We start from the raw sequence: 17,954 nt of genomic DNA on the forward strand, positions 1-17,954 counted from the left end.
ATATCTATATCCATATCTATATATTTTTTCCATGCCCCATGACATGTGGGATCATAGTTCCTGACAGGGGATTGAACCTGTGGCCCCTGCAGTGGAAGCTCCAAGTCTTAGCCACTGGACTGCCAGGGAAGTCCTTAATGTATTTTCTAATGTAAAACTATCCTTGCTTTCTTGAGATCAGCTCTCCTTGATCATGTATAATCTTTTTTTATACGTCACTGAATTCATTTTTCTAATATTTTGTTTAGGATTTTTGTATCTGTTTATGAGTAACATTGGCCTGTTATCTTCATTTCATAACTAATCTCCTTTGGTTTCAGTATCACCTTGCTTCACAGGATGTAGTTGACATAGTTTTCCTTTTTCTCTGTTTTGGGGAATCATTTATATAACACTGGAAGGTTTGTTCCTTGAAAATGTGGTGGAACTTACTTGTATTAATATCTGGGCCGGGTGTTCTTTTGAGATGAGATTTTAAAGTTTATTATTCAAATTTTTAATTTATTCTAGAATTAGTTTTCCTATATTATTTTAAAAAAGAATTTGTCAATTTAATCCAAATTTAGAATTTATCAGTATAGACTTGTTTGTAGATTTTTTGCATCTTTACTTACATAATTAAATTTTTGCATCTTAACTACTCTAGATCTATTGTTCAGTTTTTTATTCCCAATATTTATTCATGTCTAGTCTTTAAAAAAATTTATTATTATTACTGGGCATTTGCTCATTTCATTGGTATTTTCAAAGACTGACTTTTTGTTTTGACTTTCTTTCATATATTTATTTTCTATTTAATCTATTTCTGGTACTATTATTATTTGTGTTTTATAGTTAAGATGACTGAACATTTAGACTAGTTACCTTTTATACCAGAGCCATATTCTTTTTGTTTTTTGGCTGCACCATGTGATCTGCAGGATCTTAATTCCCCAACCAGGGATTGAACCTGGGGCCCTGGCAGTGAAAGTGTTGAGTCCTAACCACTGGACCATTAGGGAATTCTGGGCCATATTCTTAACTATTGTACTTTTTTGCTCTTAAAGTCTATTTTGACCTATCTACCTGTCTTCTGGTTAATACTTACCTAGTATATCCTTTTCTATTTCTCCACATTTAAGATTTTCATGGTCTCACGTTTTAGATGGGTCTCTTGTAAACTACATGAATTAGATAAAATCCACTTGGATTATCTGTTTTTTAACTGGTAGGTTTAATCTGTTTAAAATACACAGAAATGAGAACAAATTAAAGACAAAAAGGAAGATGGTACTAGTAACTCAAAACATATCAGTCAATACAATAAATGTAAACAGATTAAACCTACCAGATAAATCCAAGTTGATTTTATCTAGTTCATGTAGTTTACACTTGAACTAGATAAAATCATGAACTAGATTAAAAAAAAAAAAAAAACCTAGGTTAAAAAAAAAATCTATCTCTTAACTGGTAGGTTTAATCTGTTTACATTTATTGTATCGACTGATGTATTTTGAGTTACTACTACCATCTTCCTTTTTGTCTTTAATTTGTTCTAGTTTCTGTGTTTTTCTTCTTTCTTGCCTTAAAAAATAATTGCTTGACCTTTGTGCTCTCTCCGACTGGAAACCATCTGGCCCTAGGGCCTGATTCTTCCATCCCAGGATTCCTCCCCAACACCCCCACTCACCGCATTACTGTGGGGTACAGCTCCCCCATGTACATAAAGAGGCAGTTCATGGAGCCAATCAAACAGCCTTTTCCTATCACGGCCATCGTGATGTGGAGGAATATGTGATCTGGAAGGAAAAGAGGTGGTGATAACGTGCTGGGAAAGATTTGCAGGAGCCTTGAGTTTTTCACACCCTCTGGGTAGCTGACTTGGGCCAGATTGAGAGCCAGGCTGGGGGAAGGACCAGGACAGGAGCTGGAATGGGGCGGTACTCACCCAGGGGTATCATTGCACAGGTCACAATGAGTACCCCTGACAACAGCAAGGAGGCTGTTTGGGTACGTTTGTGGCCAAGTAATTTGGTGGCCAAAAAGCCCAGGAAATAAAATGGTGGGTCCACAATCGTGAAGAACACCTGGGCCAGGTAGATGTTGATCTTGAAACTCTGCAGACTCATGACCATGCCATAAAGGCTGAAAAGGAGTATGGACCTGGGGCAGGAACAGAGGGGATATGCTTTGAGTAATAGGCATGCCACGTCTACATGGTAATTACAGTTGGCAAACTGCTCTCACTATCTGTTCTTTCCTTTAGGCCTTATATCAGTCTTTCAGTGGGTTTTTTATATTTTGAATGCAGATAAGAAAGTCTTCCTTTAATTCTAAAAAAAAAAAAGAATGTTATCTATCATACGTTTAAAAGTTACCTAGGAGAAAACAATGTTTTTACCTCACAACAGGTCCTCTTCCCCTCCTTCCAGTTCCCTGCTCTGTGTGTGTGTGTGTGTCCTCACGCATCCAACTCTTTGTGACCCCCATGGACTGCAGCACACCAGGCTCCCCTGTACCTTCACTATCTCCCAGAGTTGGTTCAAATTCATGTCTGTTGAATCAGTGATGCTATCTAACCATCTCATCCTCTGCCGCCCTCCAAGTTTTCCTTCAGAACAGTTATGGAAGTATGCAAATCAAGTGAGATCATGGTTATACTCTTGTCAACTGCAAACGACCCCCTTGCCAGGGACACATTGCATAGTATTTAGGAAGACATAGTGGCAGACAGCCTCCAGGATGGGCCCCTGCTAGCAGACCCACTCTAGAGATGCTCCTTGCTGGTGTGATGAAGTGGGCAGCCATGGTGGGAAAGTCCTTGTGAAAAACTGAGAGTAATCTCTAGAAGCTGAGGTTAACTCCCAGCTGATAGCCAGCAAGAAGCCTCAGCCCTATAACTGCAAGGAAATGAATTCGGGTAACAGCCGAAAAATCGATGCTTTCAAATTGTGGTGCTGGAGAAGACTCTTGAGAGTCTTTTGGACAGCAAGGAGATCAAACCAGTCAATCCTAAAGAGATCAACTCTGAATATTTATTGGAAGAACTGGTGCTGAAGCTGAAACTCCAATACTCTGGCCACCTGTTGCAAACATCCGACTCATTGGAAAAGACCCCAATGCTGGGAAAGATTGAGGGCAGGAGAAGGGGGCGACAGAGGATGAGATGGTTGGATGGCATCTTTGACTCAATGGACATGAATTTGAGCAAACTCCAGGAGATAGTGAAAGACAGAGAAGCATGGTGTGCTGTGGTCCATGGAGTCGCAAAGAGCTGGACATGACTGGGCTACTGAACAACCTGGGTGAGCTTAGAAGTGGAGTCTTCTCAAGTTGAGCATCCAGATGAGAATGTGAAGTCCTAAGCTGAGAACTCAGCTAAGCTCTGCCTGGATTCCTGACCCATGGAAATGGTGAGCTTGTAAGTGTGTGCTATTTCAAGCTGTTAAGTATGTAATTTGTTACATGGCAATAGAAGAATGCAGACTTCTTCAGGAGAACGTAAGAGCCTGTGATACAGAACTCTTAGGTCCAGAAGCTCAGGGCTTCTTGGGGTGGCTGCTTTTTTTTTTTTTCTCAAGGTCAGTGGTGCCGCTTGGCTGAGCTGCAAGCTCAGGAGATGAGGTAGAGCTGGGCTTTCTCTCTCTCCCTCAGCAGATGGGGAGCCCTCTGAGTCTTCAGAATACCCATGTCCTTTCCCACTGGAGGCGGGGCTTCCCTCAGCCTCCCACCTACCCAGGCTGTCCTGTTTTCCTCAGTCTGCTTATCTGCCCATCAGTTTGTCTCTTACATGAGTGGGGATGGACCTACCACAGTGGGACGATACAGAAGAAGAGCTGACGGAGAGCAGGGGAGCGCAGCATCTGCAGCATTGATGGCTGGGCTTGGCCCTTCTGCAGACTCATCTGGAGCAGCTGTTTGGATAGACGGGGCTCAGCACTTAGCTTCCCCTGGGGACCCCTCCCTCCACCCCCTTCCTGGGAAGCCCCAGACGACCTGGGTTCTAGAATGGGGGGGCAGGCGGAGGAGCCCTGGTGGGGTATCACAGAGGGTCTTGGGAGGGGGGTCTCACCTCCACACTCAGCTTGGCACCCTCTTTTTGCTTCCCATTGATCTGGGCCACTCTCTGCAGGGCCTTCAGGGTGAGGTCCAGGTTCCCCAAGGAGGAGTGCCAGAGGGCAGACTCTACGAAGAACCTGTGGGTGGGGTTTGGGGGTGGCATGAATTTAGCCTGAATTGACAGAGTTGTGGGTTTCTGAGAAAGGCACAGACCAGAGTGGGAAGACAGCTGGGAGGGGTGAAAAGAATCCTGGGCTGAGGTTAGGAGCTCTGGGTTCTACTTCAAGGATTATCCCTGTCTACTTGGGAGACCTGGGACAAGTCTTAGTCCTTTCTGGCCATGGTCTTCCTCACCTATCAGTGTGGACATTGATTCTTTTTGCTTTGCTCTGCTTTGATACTTAAGGAGGTAGGGAAGGGGTGTTCTAGGAGATGCTATACCCATCTGTGACTTATTTTGAGCACTCTACCTTACACTGAGGTCCCACTCACCTGGAGTAGACGAAGGTAAGGAAGAGGGGCAGAGACACCAACAGCTGCAGGTGGCGCCAGTGGGGCAGAGCGTAAGCCATGCCAGCCAGGGAGAGTTGGCCTAGGGTAGGAACAAATCCTAATAGGAGGCCCAGACTTGGACGGGCATGGATGGGCAACCACTCCAGATCTGAGGAGAAGAGCAGAGCTTCGGTTGAAGTCGGTTGTGTGAGTATGTGTATATTTGGGGAGTGGAGGAGGAGCCTCACACTGGAGTGGAAGGGCTCATCTCGTGAGCTCAGTCCTGCTCTGCACCCCTAGGCCGCTCATTGGATAAGGTAAGGATGGTATGATAGTTGGTTAGGTTCAGTGTGTGTGTGTGTGTGTGTGTGTGTGTGTAGGGATGGTCTAGAAGGTTCTGAATTCCTATGAATGCTCCTAATCAGTGTCACCAACCTCAACATTCATATTTCCTTGCTTCTCCCAAACCTCTTTTGACCTGCCTACAACCGCTCCCTCTGCACTTCCTTCAACTCGTTTTAATTCAACAAGCATTTAGAGTTGAAGATCCTGTACCATGGCCTTTGCTTGACCTGGGAAATAGAGATGAATGAGCCTTATGCTCAGGCCATTCTGCAGCACTTTCATTTCCTTCTAGGGGTCATACTCTGGCCTCAGGGACTTGTATATTCTTTTCTTTTTGTCTAGAACTCTGCCCAAGAACTTTACTTCCTCTCTTTCTGCCTCACATTTTGTGCAGTTCTGAGCTTACATGTTACCACTCCTGGGGTGATTTCCTGGCTCCCCAAGTCCTGATTGAGCACCCCACTTCTAAACTCCCACATCATCCAGGATAGCCCCCATCCTCGCCTTTAGTAAACCAATTTGTAACTGCTTGGCAGCTCACCCAGTCTACTATTAACTCTTTAAGGTCATGGGTAGTGTCTTTTTGTTCACTTGTTTATCCACAGTGCTGGATGTGACACAATTAAATGCCTTTTGAAATTGTATTTAATAAACAAGTGTTGAATAAAAGATTCCCTGGCTTCTCTAAGCAACCCCACTCCAGTGTCTGAGTCTTTACTTAGTTCATCCTTACAATGATCCCTAAATACCTATAAATTCCAGCCCCAAATGATCAGAGCCACCAAAGAGGCCATGATCTTAATTTTTTTCTTCTTGGGGCACTACCTACTCCAGGAAAGACCCAGATAGGTCAGAATGGGCTGGGACAGGTACTCAGGGAAGGAGTTGAGGTTTGCATCTATCAGGTTCCCTGGGTCACTGCACCCTTGTGGTTGAGGAGTCCCCATGAGCTGACCCTCCTGGGTTCCCGCTCACTCAGAATCATAGACCAGCTGCTGGCACCCGACACAGCCATGCCTGAGAGGAATCGGCAAACGCAGCAGGCTGAGAAGTTGAGGGCGAAGGCAGTGCAGGTCCCTGAGACTACTAACAGCAGGTAGCTCCAGGTCAGCACCTTCAGGCGGCCCAGCCTGTGAAAGAAGGGGAAACCTGGCAAGCGCGTTGCTTGCTCCCCTGTCCCGTGTCCCTGGCTGTCTCATCCTGATGCCCTGGGCAATCTAACAGGTGCTTGTGAGGCTGCCTGCATGTGACCATGGGGTAGATGCTGAGATGGGAGGCGGAGAATAATTGGGTGAAGGTTGGCATCTAGTGGACCTGTTGTTGGGAGGATCCTTGGATTGCTGCTGTCCAGGGTCCTGATGCATCTCAGCAAACCTCTGTGGAGGGAGTCACATGCCTTTATCAGAATCACATGGGTGTGTTGAAAGCAATCCAGATACCAGAGCCCCATTTACGGCCTATTGCATATCTGGAAGGTATGCTAGAAACCTGATTTTTAACACGCTTCCAAGGTTTGGGAACTACTGCTTTGGGGTGTGGTTGAGTCTTTGACTGTTGGTTGATGGAAACAACCAACATTCCTGTTAGGAGACAGCCTTTTGTGATGTATTTTTAAATTGAGGTATTATTGACATACAGCAGTAAAATAGTTTCAGGTGTATAACATAATGATTCTATATTTGTATACATTGTGAAATGAGCACTACAATAAATCTACTTAAAGTCTATCACCATATATAGTTACCATGATTTTTTGTGTGTGTGATGAGAACACTTAAGATCTCACTTTGTGATTTTCAAATGCAATACAGGATTATTAAGTACACTCATCATGCTGTACATTACATTCCCTTGACTTACTTATTTTGTAGCTTAAATGTAGTAACTTTTGACCTTCTTCACTCATTTTGGCCATCCCTCCTCCCTGTCTCTAGCAACTACCAGTCTCTTCTCTGTTTCCATGAGCTTGGTTTATGGGATTTTTATTTTTGGGAAACCTATGCAAGGTTTATGCTTTTGCAAAATGGATTTGACTGTGGCTTATATTTTATGAATAATAAAGCTCATTTTGTGTCTTTGATCTGCTGTGACATAGTATGTTCAAATTTCATTAAAAGTTTTAAAAATTTATTTTTTAATTGAAGGATAATTGCTTTATAGAATTTTGTGGGTTTCTGTCATACATCAATAAGAATCAGCCATGAGTACACCCTCAGATTTTATTCTTTAGAAAACTGCCTCTTAATATTCATCCCATGGTTATTTTTATGGTCTCTGGCCTGGAAGACAGTCAAGGTTAGGGTAACGAACACTGAGTTGCAGGTACTAATTTAACCCTTATAACAGCCTCCATTTTACAGGTGGAAAAGCCATGTCTGAGAGAGGTGGCATAACCTTCTTGTGGTGCACAGTTGTGGCAGACCTGAGGCTGGTCCCTCACTGCTATTGATTGCCAGGTTTGTGTTTCTGTGACACGCACATGTCACACACAAGGCAGAAGTGGTGGGAAGCAATTTCTTCTGGGTGTCAGAAAATCTGGATTCTTGTCCTGCTTTTTCCACTTGTTAGCTGTGTACTTTTTTAAAAAAGTAAACATTAAATATTTACTTTAGGACTTCCCTGCTGGCACAGTGGATGGGAATCTGCCTGTTAAGTCCACAGGGACTTGGATTCGATCTCTGGTACTAGAAGATGCCACATGCCGCAGACCAGCTAAACCCATGCACCACGACTACTGAGGCTGTGTGCAGCAATGACTGAAACCCGAGTGCCTAGTGCCTGTGCTTCACAGCACAGAGTAGTCCCTGCTCTCTGCAGCTAGAGAAAAGCCCTTGAGCAGCAACAAAGACCCAGAGCAGCTGGGGAAAAAAAAGTATACAATCACAAAAGTAATGAATTACCATAAAAGTTCAAACAGTATAATAACAAAGAGTGAAAAGTTCTCTTCTTTCCAATCCCACTCCTCAGAATTAACAACATAATTTTCTGTGTTCCTTCTAAGCATCTTGGGCAAATTATCGGCATCCCTGAACCTCAGTGTCCTCATTAGTAAAATGCAGTTAATGATAACATTCATGCTGGCTTCACAAGGGTATTGTGAGGAGGAACTGAAAGGAGGTGAACCTGAAAAGTGCTGATGGACAGTTGTGTGATTCCTGCAGACCTTCCAGACATGGTCAGGTTTGGGTGGATCAGTTCTGTGTCCCTCTCTGGATTCTCAGGGCTGCCAGTCTCCCCTCTGTGTCCAGCCTAGAGGGGCTATGCTGTTGCTCCTTGATTCAGGCTTGTTCATCACTGACCTGTCTGCCATGATCCCAGACATCAAGCTTCCGACCAGTATTCCTGCCATGAAGATGGACTGACTCAACTGCAGCAAAGTCTTGCGTGTACACACAAGGTCCCACTGTGAGGAAGGAAGAACTGGAGTCAAGGAGAGCCAGGCTGACCCCACTACAGTCCACTCCATCCTTCCTGGTGGGCTGAGTATGTTGGATTAGGACCGGCACATAAGGAGAGCCTGCCTCCCTGAGTCACACAATCTTTCTTGCCATCTTCTCCTGGTGACAATGATTCAAGTGATTTCAAAACACGTAAGAGATATTTTTGGGAATGACTGAGTAGCCTGCTCCCCTTTTTCAGAGCACTAATCGCTTACCCTCTTTCAGGGCTCTTTAACCTGTCCCTCCTTGGGTGCAGCTGAAGAAAACCGACAGAATTAAAAATCTGGTTCTTTTTCTTACAGATTTGGAAAAGGGACTCAGAGAAGCAAGGTTTGTAAGGACACTTAAAGCTGGGATGAGAGGGCCAAATGTGGAACAATGTGGAAGTGGAGTTGAGAAATCATGCGACAGAGAGAGAGTGGGAGAGGAGAAAAAGAAGAAGGGGAAGAGAGGCAGGGGAAGGAGGGGGAGGGGAGGATGGGGAGAGGAGGAGGGCTGGGATGGGGAGGAGGGGGAGAGGAGGAGGGCTGAGGGGAAGAAGGATGAGGAACCTGGTCAGAGAGATCAGGGTGAGATCACAGTGCCAGAGAGGTAGGGATGGAGAGTCCAGATGCCCTGGTTCTCCTCAACCACCTGATTTCGGTCTCTCATAAGACTGGGCTCAAGTTCTTGACCTAGGGTTCTGTGAAATACCCTTGCATCCTTCCCTTAACTTTACATTAGCAAGTCTGAGAGGGTGTAGTTATTTGCAATCTTGTGTAATCAGCACTTGAATACCTTAACTAATAGTTTAACTTTTGTTGCTGTTTTTAATGAATATTAGAAAAAAGATTCCCATTTTAAAAGTACTTCATTTCGAGGTGGAGTAAAACATCTCTAGAGCCTGCAGAAAAATCATACTGCTCACAGACGCCTCTAAAATTAAGTAAAGATGACAAATGAGTGTGGCATTTCATTTACAAGTAAGAACTAATTTTTGTATACTTTTGAGTGAATTTTAAAACTCATTTCTTTCGCCAACAGAAAAAAGAAAAAGGAAAAGGGACTGGGATGACCAGGATGTTTAGGGAATGTTCCCTAGGTTGTATTAATATATCCAAATGAATTCATCATTCAGGTATAATTGCTTGATAATCTTGATTTGATTGGAAGGAAGTCCTTATTTGTGAATTTAATTATTACTGTGGGACTATTAATACCCTGTGCACACACCACATGATATACAATTTGGGAAGCTGGCATTTGAACACTTTCTCGGAAGAGCAATGGACTTTCAGACAGAGTAAGAGAAATATCACTCTCTGTCACTTGCAGAATCTAAAAAAGAAAAGAACAAATACATTTAAACAAATGAACAAAAAAAATTATACAAATGGACTTCTTTACAAAACAGAAAGAGACTTACAGACTGAGAGAAGGAGATATGGTTACCGGGGAAAGGGGGGAGGGCAGGGATAATTAGGAAGTTTGGGATGGACATGTACACACTGCTATATTTAAAATGGGTAATCAACCCTTGTTGATACCTACTGTATAGCACAGGAACTCTGCTCAGTATTATGCAACAACCTAAAGGGGGAAAGAATTTAAAGAAGAATAGATACAGGTATATGTATAACGGAATAACTTTGCTGTACAACTGAGACTAACAACATTGTTAAATAGCTATGCATGCACGCTCAGTCGCTTCAGTCATGTCTGACTCGCGGCCCTGGGGACTGTAGACCGCCAGCCTCCTCTGTCCATGGGATTCCCTAGGCAAGAATACCGGAATGGGTTACCATGTCCTCCTCCAGGGGACTTCCCTGACCCAGGGAACAAACCCGCATCTCCTGCATTGCAGGAGGATTCTTTACCCACTGAGCCATCTGAGAAGCCCTAAACAAACTGTGGAAAATTCTGAAAGAGATGGGAATACCAGACCACTTGACCTGCCTCTTGAGAAACCTGTATGCAGGTCAGGAAGCAACATGTTAGAACTGAACATGGAACAATAGACTGGTTCCAAATAGGAAAAGGAGTACATCAAGGCTGTATATTGTTACCCTGCTTATTTAACTTATATGCAGGGTACATCATGAGAAATGCTGGGCTGGAGGAAGCACAAGCTGAAATCAAGATTGCCAGGAGAAATATTAATAACCTCAGATATGTAGATGACACCACCCTTATGGCAGAGAGTGAAGAACTAAAGAGCCTCTTGATGAAAGTGAAAGAGGAGAGTGAAAAAGTTGGCTTAAAGCTCAACATTCAGAAAACTAAGATCATGGCATCCGGTCCCATCACTTCATGGGAAATAGATGGGCAAACAGTGGAAACAGTGGCTGACTTTATTTTTTTGGGCTCCCAAATCACTGCAGATGGTGACTGCAGCCATGAAATTAAAAAACGCTTACTCCTTGGAAGGAAAGTTATGACCAACCTGGACAGCATATTCAAAAGCAGAGACATTACTTTGCCAACAAAGGTCCGTCTAGTCAAGGCTATGGTTTTTCCAGTGGTCATGTATGGATGTGAGAGTTGGACTGTGAAGAAGGCTGAGTGCCGAAGAATTGATGCTTTTGAACTGTGGTGTTGGAGAAGACTCTTGAGAGTCCCTTGAACTGCAAGGAGATCCAACCAGTCCATCCTAAAGGAGATCAGTTCTGGGTGTTCATTGGAAAGACTGATGTTGAAGCCGAAACTCCAATACTTTGGCCACTTGATGCGAAGAGCTGACTCATTTGAAAAGACCGTGATGCTGGGAAAGATTGAGGGCAGGAGGAGAAGGGGACGACAGAGGATGAGATGGTTGGATGGCATCACTGACTCAATGGACATGGGTTTGGGTGAACTCCAGGAGTTGGTGATGGACAGGGAGGCCTGGCATGCTGTGATTCATTGGGTTGCAAAGAGTCGGACACGACTGAGTGACTGAACTGGAATATAAAATGAAAAGTGAAAAAAAGCAATGAACTTTATTGCTGTTTTATTCAAATAACTACTCTTCTGTAATTCTATGTGTTATCTGATATAACTTTTATTATAAAAAGATTTTAGGGCTTTGTCAAACTGGGACTTCATATTAATAGTCCTTATTGGAAACTGGTGAATAGAATATGACCGTGGAGATGGAGACGCATTGTAGGGAGGAGTTAGGAATAAGACTGGAACTGAGGAATGGAAGGATGAGAAGCAAGAGAGTGTAGGAAAGAGGAGAGAAGTCAGAGAAGCGCTGGAGGAGGGGAGGATTAGGAGTGCGGGATTAGCAGATGCAGACTATTGTATACAGGGTGGATAAACAACAAGGTCCTGCTGGATAGCATGAGGAACTATATTCAATATCCTGTGATAAACAGCAATAGAAAAGAATATATATATGTGTGTGTGTGTGTGTGTGTGTGTGTGTGTGTCTAACTGGATCACTTTGTTATACAGCAGAAATGAACACAAGTATACTATGAAGTACATTGTAAATCAACTGTTAGTGATAGTTGCTCAGTTGTGCCTGAATCTTGGCGATCCCATGGACTGTACCCTGCCAGGCTCCTCTGTCCATGGAACCCTCCAGGCAAGAATACTGGAGTGTGTTGCTATCTCCTTCTCCAGGGAAATCAACTGTACTTCAATACAATTTTAAAAATAGATTCATCAGTTTTAGGGAAAATGGAAAAGTAAGGATTTGTCAAATAACAAAAGAAGTCAGAGGAGTGAGAAGAGAACACAATTTGTATGCAGCCTAGTGATGAAATCTGGGTGTAGTTCAGAATAGAAACTGATAAATGAATATGGAATATGTAGTCAGAAAGAATTTTTCTGCCTCTGCTTTGCCCTAAGGTACTTGTCTTCTGTGGAAGCAACAGTTCAAGGGGTTATATCACCTTAGGGTGAGCACAGACTTTTACTATATACGTTCTCTTCATGTGCACCTGAGGCTCTTGAGAGTCATATACCTCTGTGTGCTCCTGGGCCTCATATATATATGTATATACACACACACACACACAGTTGAGTAAACTCCAGGAGTTGGTGCTGGACAGGGAGGCCTGGTGTGCTGCGATTCGTGGGGTCACAAAGAGTCGGACACGACTGAGCAACTGAACTGAACTGAACTGATACAATGCTTATATATATTGCCGAAGCTTATTTACATTGTACCTCACAGTATACTTGTGTTCATTTCTGCTGTATAGCAAAGTGATCCAGTTACACACACATGTATATTCTCTTTCATATTCTTTTCTATTATGGTTTATCACAGTATATTGAATATAGTTCCCTGTGCTATACAACAGGACCTTGTTGTTTATTCGTCCCTAAGGAACCAAAGCGTAGGAATGGGTAGTGGTGGATTTGAGGGAGACTCAGAATTGCTGTCTAGGACAGCTCTGCACTGCTAACTTGATAAAGCCTGTGATAAATGAAAGATGCTGTGAGGCTGGCCTCAGGGGAAAGAAAAAGAGAAAACGAATGGCAGCGGGGCCAGGAAGTAGAGCCACGAAATGGTAACTGCTGTTCAACTGCAGAACAGAAGTGAAAGGTGGACTCAGGCCGGCCGTTCATAGTAACTCAGACCCTCCCTGTGCTATAGTCATTGGATCTGGGGTGGGCACCTGACCCAGGTCAGAAAATGTCTTTCCTAGAATTTTTCAAAGTTGAAGCAGAGAGGCCCTCCCTGCTGGTTCAGTGAGTGATAAAGAATCTGCCCGCCAATGCAGGAGACATGACTTTGATCCCTGGTCCTGGAAGATCCCGCGTGCCTTGGAACAACTAAGCCTGTGCATCACTACTATTGAGCCTGTGGTGTAGAGCCTGGGAGCCGCAACTACTGAAGCCCTGGCCCCATAGAACCTGGGCTCAGCAACAAGAAAAGCCACGGCAGTGAGAAGCCTTTACGCCACAACTAGAGAGGAGCCCCTGCTTGCTGCAGCTAGAGAAACGTCTGCACAGCAACGAAGACCCAACACAGTCAAAGGTAAATAAATAAAATTATTCAAACAATTTTTAAAAAGGTGAAGCAGAGAGACAGTTATTAGAAGTGAGCCCAGAATGGGCAGTGGCCATGTTAAACGAAGCATCTGTGTCATAGTTACATGCCCATCATGCAGAGAATAAATGAGCGCCAACAAAGGTCTTGCACACATGGCCCTGGTTCCCATGGGCCCTAGAGCCAGCTCTGCCTTTGTTTGTCTTGTGATTGGGTTATGGGAACCTTTATACCCTCTTTTCATGCTCAGATTAGTTTGAGTTGAATTGCAGCCACTAGCAAACAGGAGTCCTGACTCATACAGTTCAGATAGAAGCTGCCAGTTATTTAGTTCAGTTCAGTCACTCAGTAGTGTCCGACTCTTTGCGACCCCATGGACTGCAGCACGCCAGGCCTCCCTGTCCATCACCAAGTCCCAGAGTTTACTCAAACTCATGTCCACTGAGTCGGTGATGCCATCCAACCATCTCATCCTCTGTTGTCCCCTCCTCCTCCTGCCTTCAATCTTTCCCAGCATCAGGGACTTTTCAGATGAGTCAGTTCTTCACATCAGGTAGCCAAAGTATTGGAGTTTCAGCTTCAGCATCAGTCCTTCCAATGAACACCCAGAACTGATCTCTTTTAGAATAGACTGGTTGGATCCCCTTGTAGTCCAAGGGACTCTCAAGAGTCTTCTCCAACACCATAGTTCAAAAGCGTCAATTCTTCAGCACTCAGCTTTCTTTATAGTCCAACTCTCACATCCATACATGACAACTGGAAAAACCATAGCTTTGACGAGACGGTCCTTTGTTTGGAAAGTAATGTCTCTGCTTTTTAATATGCTGTCTAGGTTGGTCATAACTTTTCTTCCAAGGAGCATACTCAGGATATTTTAATTCAGAAGGAAATAGGAGGGGACTTCCCTGGTGGTCCAGTGATTAAGAATCCACCTTGCAATGGAGGAGATGCACATTTGATCCCTGGTTGGGAAACTAAGATCCCACTTGCCTCGGAGCAACTCAGCCAGTGTGCCACAACTATTGAAGCCTGCTTGCCGCAACTAGGAAGTCCGTGTGCTACAAAGATCTCGCGTGATGCAACTAAGACCTGACTTGGCTAAATAAATAAATACTAAAAAAGAAAATAAGGAGAAGAGCTCAGGTAGGTTTTTTTTTTTTTTTAATTATTATAACCCAAAGCTAGCATCTTATTTATTATACTAATTTTTTTTTGCTTTGCATTCAGAGGGATGAAGTATCCCTTTGGGATACAGGGCCCTTTGGGAGTTCTTTCCAAGGACTTGCCTTCCTCAGGAGACCTGTGCTGCTGTGCCTACTAGATATAGCCATGTGGCCTGGGTGGAGCATCTTCACTGAGACTAATCTTCTTGCTTAAGCAACCCTTGATAACTTGTGAGCTATTTCATTTGCTTCACAACTCAAAAGGTCCAGCTTCACACTGGGCAGCTTATACATGTAAGCTGCCTATTATCCTAATGAAGTGTTTTCTGGTGCAGCCTTTGGCATTATTGGCCCAAGGAAGAGTTATCCTGGCTGTGTTCATTAAAATATTGTGGACATTGGTCCCACATACTGTACCTGTTGGAAGAGGACTGGATTATTCTTGGCCTCTCCCCACAACTCAGGAAAATTGTAGGCATCTGGCTTTGTCAGTCATCAAAACTGATGAGAAGATGACTACTAACTCTCCATTTAGAAGGAAAGCTAAGGTGCTCACTCACCCAGATTCTTTGCTCCAGATGGCAAGGAATCCAAAGAAATTTGAGCTTCTGATCACACTGCCTGCTGTTTTGAACAGAAGAACAACAGCAAGGTTGATATTAATAGTTCCTGGAGTATTGTCGAACTTGGAAAGCAGGGTGCAGAGTTTTAAGAAGGGAAACGGGAAAGCAGAATTGGAGGGATTGATAGCATACAAGTTAAGGTGGGCGGAGGAGGATGTCTCAGAATTTGGGTGGAGGCTGGAGAATAAGGAAGGCATTCCCTCTCAGCCATGCCAGGAGAGGATGGCTTATGATGCTCAGAGGGAGGAGGACTAGCCATCCTTACTCACCTTCTGCTTCTGTGTCTTGGGTCTGGCTAGTGGGAAGTATGGCTTAACTCCTACTACTTTCAGATTGATGCTGCATCAGGCAGGTCTGGAGATTGTGCTCACCCACAGCCCCTTCTCAAGTCATCTTTTCTGCACAGCCCTGATTACCAGGCAAGGGGCCACACAATTCCACTATTTTGCCCCTTGGTGTGATATTAGATTAAATGTGGACACCTGAGCCAATTGCAGGATTGTGACAGGGGCTACTCATCAATGTGTTGGGTTGAGCCAATCAGAGCCTTTTCTAAGAATTTGAATTAAGATTTACGGAAATGTTCTGGCTGGTGCGTTCGTGTGACTCTTTGCGACCCCATGGACTCTAGGCCCCCAGGCTCCTTTGTCCATGGGCATTCTCCAGGCAAGAATACTGGAGTGGGTTGCCATGCCCTTCTCCAGGGGATCTTCCCAATCCATAGATCGAACCTGCGCCTCTTATGTCTCCTGCATTGGCAGCAGATTCTTTACCACTAGTGTTACCTGGGAAGCCCCTTCGGTTGGTGGTGGGCCCTAAATCTGAGAGGTAATGGGGCAGAGCTTGGATCAGCAGTCGTCTTGCGAGATGAGCACACAGACGAAATGGGTCGAGAGGAGAGTCATAGAGTGAGTGTATAGCGATGCCTCAGGCGCTCCAATCCCTGGTTCCAGTTGCCATGAAGCCTGGACACGCTTTGTTTCCTGCCCTTGGATTTCCTGAAATCCCTTTCCTCATGAGCTGACTGGAGAGAACTTCTCTTTCTTGCAACCAAAAGACCATTGACTAGAACAGATGTTAAGAGCACGATCCATGCGACAGCTACAGAGTGCAGAATTCAGCCGGATGAACCATTTAGCAGGCCAGGGAGACTCTACAATCGACTGTGTGTGTGTTTCGGGGGAGGGGTGTTAAATCACTAGAGATGAAAGGACCCTCCCCCTCCCCATAACCCTGTTCTCTTTCCCATCTTAGTTCCTTGGCTGCTCTCCATCTCCTGGCCCCAGCTGCCGAGAGCTATTTCTAGACGAAGTCAGGAAATTGTTTTTGTCTCTAGGACTCTGAGCCCAGAATCCCCTGCTCAGGAATATTCTCTTTGCCCTCCACTCTCTGCTTGCCTCCTTTCTCCACCACTCTGTACCACTCCTACACCTTCCTACTCTCAGGGAAACCAAAGTGGACTATTGAACTCCAGCAGCAGTATCTCTTTCTCTCTGGGGGAGGTTGGAGGGGCAGGGAACAGCTTTCTGCAGGGTGTTCCATAACCTTCTCTACCAGGAAGACCTCAATTCCAACCCCTGTTTTCTGTGCTGCATTTTGGGCAAAACGCTTCATAGCTCCAGGGTCTTTGGACAAATTCAGGTCAGGTTCGCACAGTCTGTGTGTGTGGGGGGGTATGTGTGGGGATGGTAAGATGGGGACACAGGGGTTGGGAGGAGGAGCTGGGGGCCCAGGGCTCCTCACCTCAGTGACGATGGTGGAAGGGAAGGTGCTGTTGTCATAGATCCAGCCATGGGGGCAGGGCTCTGTGGCCCCTGTGCCGTTGGTCTCTGTGCCATTGGGAAAGGGCGGTCCCCGCTGGGGAGAGGTGAAGAGGAGGCAGTACTCGGGCTGCCCCTGCCCATCCCAGGGCAGCCAGGCCTCCAGGTCCCCGTCCTCGCTGAGGTTGGTGTCGGCAGGTGGGCGGCAGTGGTGGGTGGGGATGGCGGGGGTGAAATTCTGCAGGGTGTTGTGCAAAAACGTCAGGAGCAGGGGCAGAGTCAACAGAATCACCTGGATCTTCTGGAAGCGGCCGACGCCCCCCACCTGCAGCAGGAGGTCATTGAAGGCCATGGGGTAGGACCTCGCAGGGGCCCGGGAGCGGAGGCCTCTTGCTTCCACAAACTGTTTCCAGGCTTTTGGTGCAGGGGGGAGGAGACAGGCTGTTCTTTGTCTTCTCAGTTCATCAGTTCCTGGTTCTGCTGTGGCCTTAAGTCACCCGAACTAAAAACTAGCGTTTATAACTTTTTTAGAGGTACCAAGTTAAACTGTGACTTGAAAGTAAGGCGATGAATTATTAAGACTCATCAGGTCAATGATTTGTTCCAGGGGACCTTAAGGGCAGCTAAAGTTAAATTGGCCACATGGCCAAAAAAAAAAAAAAAAAAAAAAAAGAGGGAATCCTCATCAGAGGTAATGTCAACGGTGCCTCTTTTCTCATCGTAATACAGCCCACTCCCAATTTTTCTCCTTCCCTCAATTGTAATAGCTAAAACCAAGGAAATGTCCACCAGTCTATCCCATTATCTGTTTAACCATCCTCAAGCCAGGGGCACAAAAGCTTCATTGAGACTGAGTATATACAATAAAATGCATCAACTTAGGAACCTCATTTTGACAAGTTTTAACAAATTTACACAGTCATATTGTTGTTCTTCAGTCGCTCAGTTGTGTTTGACTCTTTGTGACCCCATGAACTGCAGCATGCCAGGCTTCCCTGTCCTTCACCATCTCCTGGAGTTTGCTCAAACTCATGTTCATTGAGTAGATGATGCTACTGAACCATCTCATCCTCTGTTGTCTCCTTCTCCTCCTGCCTTCAGTCTTTCCCGGCATCAGGGTCTTTTCC

General features: G+C 44.9%; 1 protein-coding gene and 1 non-coding gene across 2 annotated transcripts; both read right to left on the reverse strand.

The window, feature by feature from the left end:
• Window positions 1–928: 928 nt before the first annotated feature.
• TRNAE-UUC lies at window positions 929–1,001 on the reverse strand. Its single transcript has one exon. It is a non-coding gene; the product is annotated as a tRNA-Glu (tRNA).
• Window positions 1,002–1,377: 376 nt separating this feature from the next.
• On the reverse strand, window positions 1,378–17,477 carry LOC102394386 (solute carrier family 22 member 6). Its single transcript, XM_025286553.3, has 8 exons — window positions 16,811–17,477; window positions 8,175–8,278; window positions 5,851–6,005; window positions 4,531–4,699; window positions 4,052–4,175; window positions 3,790–3,893; window positions 1,928–2,142; window positions 1,378–1,778 (listed from the first exon to the last, which is right to left on the reverse strand). Exons 1-8 carry the CDS (start codon window positions 17,177–17,179, stop codon window positions 1,666–1,668), a joined length of 1,353 nt encoding a protein of 450 aa, XP_025142338.1. The 5' UTR covers window positions 17,180–17,477; the 3' UTR covers window positions 1,378–1,665.
• Between the last annotated feature and the right edge of the window lie 477 nt (window positions 17,478–17,954).

Source organism: Bubalus bubalis, chromosome 5, assembly GCF_019923935.1.
Source record: "Bubalus bubalis isolate 160015118507 breed Murrah chromosome 5, NDDB_SH_1, whole genome shotgun sequence".
Taxonomy (NCBI): domain Eukaryota; kingdom Metazoa; phylum Chordata; class Mammalia; order Artiodactyla; family Bovidae; genus Bubalus; species Bubalus bubalis.

Excerpts from the sequence above, each read along its gene's own strand:
- LOC102394386 (XM_025286553.3), bottom strand. The coding sequence starts at position 17,179 with ATGGCCTTCAATGACCTCCTGCTGCAGGTGGGGGGCGTCGGCCGCTTC. Across the intron at positions 3,894-4,051 it reads GTGCCAAGCTGAGTGTGGAG|CTGCTCCAGATGAGTCTGCA; the intron begins GTGAGACCCCCC and ends CTATCCAAACAG. Across the intron at positions 1,779-1,927 it reads CTGTGCAATGATACCCCTGG|ATCACATATTCCTCCACATC; the intron begins GTGAGTACCGCC and ends TTTTCCTTCCAG.